The following is a 6,674-nucleotide window of genomic DNA, read 5'->3' on the forward strand; positions in this document are numbered from 1 at the left end:
CCAGGAGTTGGAGGTTGCTGGGAGCGTGATGCCATGGCACTCTACCCAGGGGGACAGCTTGAGGCTCCGTCTCAAAAAAAAAAAGATTTAAGGGTCCTAAATCTTTAAAGGTAAAGATTTATAGGGATTATACCCAATATTGGGGGGTTGCTTGAGATTTCTCAATGGAACAGGAAAGACTGTCTGAGATTACATATTTCCTGACGGGATAAATCTTAGATTGGGAGCCTCCAGGGCCTAATATATGAGATGCAGGGCCCTTATGAATTATGGGTGTTTAACGGATCTCTAGAACTGTTTTCTATGAAATCTAGATGGAGAGAGATTTAAGATGTAAAGGTCCTTAGGGGATGTTGTGACATTAGGGGTATGGTGGTTGTCACTTGGTCTGGGATCTTCAGAGTATCCCAGGGGTATCATGTGGCTTGGGACCTGCTTCGGGGACTTGGGTGGCAGCTGGGGGGAATGGGGTCCTCACTTGGCATAGGCTTTTTCCAGGAGTGGAGCCCAGAACTCATTCCGCTGTTCCGAGCGCACAAACATCAGCTTCCCCTCACGCACAGGCAGCCTGTCGTCCACCACGACGTCCACCCATTGGCCAAACTGCCAGAGCTGGTGGGAGAAGGTGCAGGGCTGAGACTCAGCTTCCAACATCCAGCCCTGCTAGGGCCCCAACCTTTGAGCCCTGGCCCTGCTGTACCAGTCCCTGAGCCCAGGAATTATACCTCAAGGAAGGAACGTCAGCCTGAAATCCATACCACATGTCACTGTGGAGGAAACCAAGGCATGGGCAAAGGAACTGAGCTATACCTGGAAGTGGAAGACGCCTGCGTAGCCATTTTGGAAGCCCTGTCCTGGAGGAACCACGCGGCACAGGAGTCGAGGATAGAGAGTGAGGGAGGCAGCAGCCGCAAGGAACCAGCAGTTACCTGGGGGGAAAGGCTGGGATTGGGTGAGGATGGAAAGGAGACTGAAGCACAGGGAGAGGAAAGATGGAGGGGCAATGGAGGGGTGGAGCTGTCAGGATCCCAGTAGAAACCTGCTGGATCCAAGGGCTCAAGATGTGTGTGGGGTCTCACCCAGGCTTCCCTGACACACATCTGTCCGGCTCATGTCTTCACAGATGAACTGGGGCTCAGTGCAGAACTCCTGGGGGGGATGAGGGGCCAGGTCTCAGCAAAGGAAAGCAAGGGAATGAGCTGCTGGAGGTCAGAAGCCAGGGCCCCCTCCTGCCCTCCATTGGATGGCTGAGCCTGTGCTGAGTCAGCCCCACAGTACCCCCCTCTTCCCTCAGACCTGCAGGTGCAGGGCCCCAGTCCCTCCTCCCTCAAACCCAAGGATCTAGGCCCCCAGCACCTCTTCCCTCAGACCCGAGAGTCCCAGCCCCAGCCACAATTTACATGGGGCCTCATCCATTTCACCCCTTTGGCCTTCTCCGAGTCCGGCCCCAGCTGGTCATAGCCAAGGGCATCAGGGCCAGCAGGGAAATAAGGGTCGCGGAACAGGATCCCAGAATCCAGGCAGGTCGCCCTGATTGCCTCGTATCTCTGGCCCCGAAAGAGCTGCAAGCCCGTGGTTCCAGCCCCTGTCTCCTCGTCCACAAGCTGGATGGTGACCCTCCTGCTGCTGCACGCCATCTGGATACTCTGGGCCCACAGGCAGGCCCCAGGTCCTTAAACCTCCTGAGTCATGGGGGTGGAGCCTCCCCTCCATCTGAGCCTCCTTGGGGGTCTTTAGGATGTGAGGAGCCTTTCCTTGTTAATATTAATTGATGGTTTGGGGTGCCAGGGAGCAGGACGCCTCTTCAGTGGTTTCCTCCCTGGGGCGTGGGGCCTTCAGTTGTGGCCAGGGTAGCAGCTTAATGGGCTTGGCCAGCAGCAGGAGGGAAGGTGGGCAGAGCTGAGGGAAGACGGCTGCCACTGTGGGAGTGTTGAGAAGGAGGTCAGTGTGGGGGTGCGTTTTTTGCCTGCTGGCCCCTGTGGGTCTGGGGAGGGCCAGGGAGGGGAGGGTCTGTATCTCTCTGTATTTCTTAGGCTTTCTCTTTCTCTCTCTGACAGTTTCTCTCTCCCCCACCTTCATATCTCTCTTCTTCCCAGCCTCACTGTTTGTGTCTCCATCTCTCTTGTCTCTTTTTGTTTTTTTTTTTTTTTTGAAACAGGGTCTCACTTTGTTGTTCTCAGTAGAGTACTATGACATCATAAGTCACAGTAACCTCAAACTCTTGGGCTCAAGCGATTCTCTTGTCTCAGTCTCCCAAGTAGCTGGGACTACAGGCGCCTGCCACAATACCCAGCTATTTTTAGAGATGGGGGTCTCGCACTTGCTCAGGCTGTTTAGGAACCTGTGAGTTCAGGCAATCTACCCGCCTCGGCCTCCCAGAGGCTAGGATTATAAGCATCAGCCACCGAGCCACCGCACCCAGCCTTCTCTTTGTCTTTCTTGTTTTTTTGAGACAGTCTCTGTCACCATGGATAGAGTGCCATGGTGTCATCATAGCTCACAGCAACCTCATACTCCTGGGCTCAAGAGATCCTCTTGCCTCAGTTTTTTTTTTTTTAGTAGAGACAGTGTCTCGCTCTTGCTCAGGCTGATCTCGAACTCTTGAGCTCAACCAATTCACCTGCCTCTGCCTCCCAGAGTACTGAGATTACAGGCATGAGCCACCGTGCCTGGCTGTCTGTCTTGATTTTTATTTGTTTCTGTCTGTTTCTGTCTCTCTGTATCTCCCTGTGTCTCCATCCCTCTGTCTTTGGTTCACTTTCTCTGTGTCTGTTTCTCTCTGCGCCTACCCGTTCTATACTGTGAGCCAGGGCCCACCTGTGACCATGATGCCTTGTCCTGGCCACGTGCAACCCAGGGTCCATGTAGAACAGCATTTCCCCAAAAGGAATCTTGAGCATAGAAGAAATGGAAAAAACAGGTTCAGATGAGCCAGAAACTCCCCTCTGGTATTTGTCCCAGCAGCAGATCTTCCACCCTCAGTGTGTGGGGAGTATATTGCCCTACCAGAGCCTTCTCACCTTGGGGCAGCCAAATGTCCCTCAAGCTTTCTACCATCTTTCCCTCCGTGTGGACCAACAGATACTATCTAAGCCCTATGACTGCATGGCCACCAAAAAGGGGGATCTATAGCAAGTTTTCCTCCTGTTCAAGTGCCAAGACCCCTATACTCCCATGTGAAGCATGTGGGAGTAGCTATAGCCATGCCAGGATTAAGAACCAGAGGGTCAGATGGTGCCTGTGGCTCACTGAGGAGGGTGCCAGCCCCATATACCGAGGGTAGCAGGTTTGAACCCGGCCCCAGCCAAACTGCAACAAAAAATAGCTGGACGTTATGGCAGGTGCCTATAGACCCAGCTATTTGGGAGGCTGAGGCAAGAGAATTGCTTAAGCCCAAGGGCTGGAGGTTGCTGTGAGCTGTGACAGCACTGCACTCTACCAAGGGCAACAAAGTGAGACTCTGTCTCTAAAAAAAAATAAAGAAGAAGAACCAGAGGGCCCCAGTTCAAATCCCACCTCTGCCACTTAACAACTGTGTGTCTTGGCTCGGCTTCTGTGGCTCAAGTAGCTAAGGCGCCAGCCACATACACCTGAGCTGGCGGGTTCAAATCTAGCCTGGGCCCGCCAAACAACAATGACAGCTGCAACCAAAAAATAGCCAGGCGTTGTGGCAGGCGCCTGTGGTCCCAGCTACTTGGGAAGCGGAGGCAGGAGACTCACTTGAGCCCCGGAGTTGGAGGTTACTGTGAGCTGTGATTCTATGGCACTCTACCCAGGGGGACAGCTTGAGGCTCTGTCTCAAAAACAAACAAACAAACAAATAAACAAAAACTGTGTCTTTGAGCAAGTCATTTAATGGCTCTGTTTCTCTGTCTCCTCATCTTTGCAACGATGGTGATAATATGATCTTCCTCAGAGTTGTGAGAAAGTATGAGTTAGTATGCGGTGCATGTTCTGAGGACTGTCTGGCACACAGCAGGTACTCGTACACGCCAGATCTTGTGAGTATATCCCGAGGTTCCATCTGTGGCCATCTTCCTGGGTTGCTGTTTCTGTCACTTCCATAGTCACTTCTGCCATCTCAATGCCTGTTCTCTGTGTCCTTACTTTGAAATGTCGAAGCCCTTTTCCTCTTTATTTGCTCCTAAGTACCACTGACAACAGGAGGAAGTACATATTTAATAAAACCTGACTGACATCTTGCAGTGACCAGGAATCACCTACCCTGTAAAAACCACTTGTCCCCTCACCCGGCCCTTCCTCCTGGCTTTTCCTGCCTTCACTGAAGGGCCCTCTGGCTTCCTCCAGTGCCAGCCTGCAAGGTTCTGTTCCCATCTCAGAAGCAAGAGTTCTCTTGATTATCACTCTCCACATCCTGAACCATATGCTTCCCTGGCCAGCTGGGGAAAAAAAAAAAAAGCAATGGCATTATAAGATGTCTGTTGCTTTGTGAGCCCAGCATTTCCTACCCCTATTTATTTCTGTTTTGTTTTGAGACAGTCTCACTCTGTCACCCTGGGTAGACTGCATGGCATCATAGCTCACAGCAACTTCAAACTCTTGGCCTCAAATGATTCTCTTGCTTCAGCCTCCCCAGCAGCTGAGACTATAGGTACCCATCAGACCAGGCTAGTTTTTCTATCTGTAGTAGAGACAGAGCCTTGATTTCCCCAGGCTGGTCTTGAACTCCTGAGCTCAAGCAAATCACTCACCTATACCACCCAAAGGTGTGAGCCTCCACACGCAGTCCCCTACCCCTATTTCTGATAGCAGCACCCCTATTACATTTGAGGTTCCACTGGTCCCTTATTTTCCAGCCACATGGCTCTCATAGAGCCGATCCCTCCCGCCATCTTAGGGGAGGGAATTTGATCCAGACCTCCCAATCAGAGCATGGTTGTCCCAGGCCACAGCCCCTGGCTCCCCTCTGGGAAGACTCAGGGCAGGACTCCTGATGGCTTCATTGTAAGAGGCATTCTCTTTGCCTGAGAAAAGGCCACCAAGCTTGGGGATGTAAGCCCAGAGTGGGGGTGTCTACTGTGTCCACATTGTCTGGAGACCCTGCCCCAGATAAGAGAGAAGCAGAGCCAAGCGATGCAGGGGGAGAGAGAGGCACTGCCCAGGAGCACAGAATTCCTGAAGCCAAATGTTCACGGTAAAGGAGCAAGTAAATTATGCTCCAGTTCTAATTTTTTTTTTTTTTTTTGAGACAGAGTCTCACTATGTCACCCTTGGTAGAGTGCAATAGCATCACAGCTCTCAGCAACCTCCAACTGGGCTCAAAGTGATTCTCTGGCCTCAGTCTCCCAAGTAGCTGAGACTACAGGCAGCCACCACAATGCCCAGTTATTTTTAGAGACAGGGTCTCACTCTTGCTCAGGCTGGTCTCAAACCCATGAGCCCAGGCAATCCACCCACCTCAGCCTCCTAGAGTGCTAAAATTATAGGCATGAGCCACCACACTCAGCCTCCAAAAATTTTTATTTTTTTGAGACAAAGTCTTACTTTGTCACCCTCAGTAGAGTGCTGTGGCATCACAGCTCACAGCAACCTCAAACTCTTGGGCTCAAGTGATCCTCTTGCCTCAGCTTCCTGAGTAGCTGGAACTATAGGTGCCCACCATAATGCCTGGCTATTTTTAGAGATGGGGTCTCACTCTGCTTCAGGCTGGTCTCGAACTTATGAGCTCAGGCGATCCACTGGCTTCAGACTCCCAGAGTGCTAGGATTATAGGCGTCAGCCACCATGCCTGGCCTATTTCCAAATTATTACAGAATATATGTGGTGTTTGTTTTTTCATTCTTCAGATACTTCACTTAGGATAATGGTCTCTAGTTCTAGCTAAACTGTTGCAAAAGGCATTACCTCATCCTTTATTATGGCTGAGTAGTACTCCATGGTGTACATATACCACATTTTGTTAATCCATTCGTGAACTGATGGGCTCCCAGGTTAATTCCACATCTTTGCAATTGTATGTAAATAGTGCTGCAAAATCTCTTTCTCCCCCTCATTAATCTTGTATTTTTAACTTAGTTTTGCAATAAAGAAACAGAAAAGAAGTTGATCATTAAAAAATTCCATAGCTGTCACTTCAAAATTTAAAATGAGGTTCTTGTTAAACAAACAGGAACAATATACCCTATAATTACATCTTTACTTTTATATACAAGGACTGAGTGCGAAGTGTTTTCAAACTATAAAATAATGCCTGACGTGGTGGCTCACGCCTGTAATCCTAGCCCTCTGGGACTCCAAGTTCAGTGGACTTGAGCTTGGGAGTTCAAGACCAGCCTGAGCAAGAACAGGACCTTCTCTACTAAAAATAGAAAATTAGCCAGGTGTGTGGCAGGCACCTGTAGTCTCAGCTACTTGGGAGGCTGAGGCAAAAGGATCTCTTGAGCCCAAGAGTTTGAGGGAGGTTGCTGTGAGTTATGATGCAATGGTACTCTACCCAGAGGGACAGAGTGAGACTCTGTCTCAAAATAAAAGAAAAAGAAAAGTATAAAATAATACTTTGGAACAGGATACAAATGGTTATCCCTAGGATTTAGCTATCTCTGGCTGCTTATAATGATTCACAACTGCTCACATTCTTTTTTTGCATTTTGTTTACTTATAAAGAGAAAAGCCACTTTTTCTGACACCAGATTGATATCTAATTTTTTTTTTTT

General features: G+C 49.8%; 1 protein-coding gene across 1 annotated transcript in view; it reads right to left on the reverse strand.

Annotated features, from left to right (window-relative positions):
• CAPN12 (calpain 12) overlaps positions 1 to 1,652 on the reverse strand; it is a 14,099-nt gene extending 12,447 nt beyond the window's left edge. Inside the window, exons 1-4 of the mRNA XM_012809096.2 lie at positions 1,401 to 1,652; positions 1,080 to 1,149; positions 811 to 929; positions 479 to 612 (exon numbers count right to left, since the gene is read on the reverse strand). Of these exons, the coding sequence (XP_012664550.1) occupies positions 479 to 612; positions 811 to 929; positions 1,080 to 1,149; positions 1,401 to 1,637 (560 nt within the window). The 5' untranslated portion in view covers positions 1,638 to 1,652. The remainder of the gene's footprint in view (positions 1 to 478; positions 613 to 810; positions 930 to 1,079; positions 1,150 to 1,400) is intronic.
• Between the last annotated feature and the right edge of the window lie 5,022 nt (positions 1,653 to 6,674).

This window comes from Otolemur garnettii, unplaced genomic scaffold (assembly GCF_000181295.1).
Source record: "Otolemur garnettii isolate 467f Iridium unplaced genomic scaffold, OtoGar3 scaffold00100, whole genome shotgun sequence".
Classification (NCBI taxonomy): domain Eukaryota; kingdom Metazoa; phylum Chordata; class Mammalia; order Primates; family Galagidae; genus Otolemur; species Otolemur garnettii.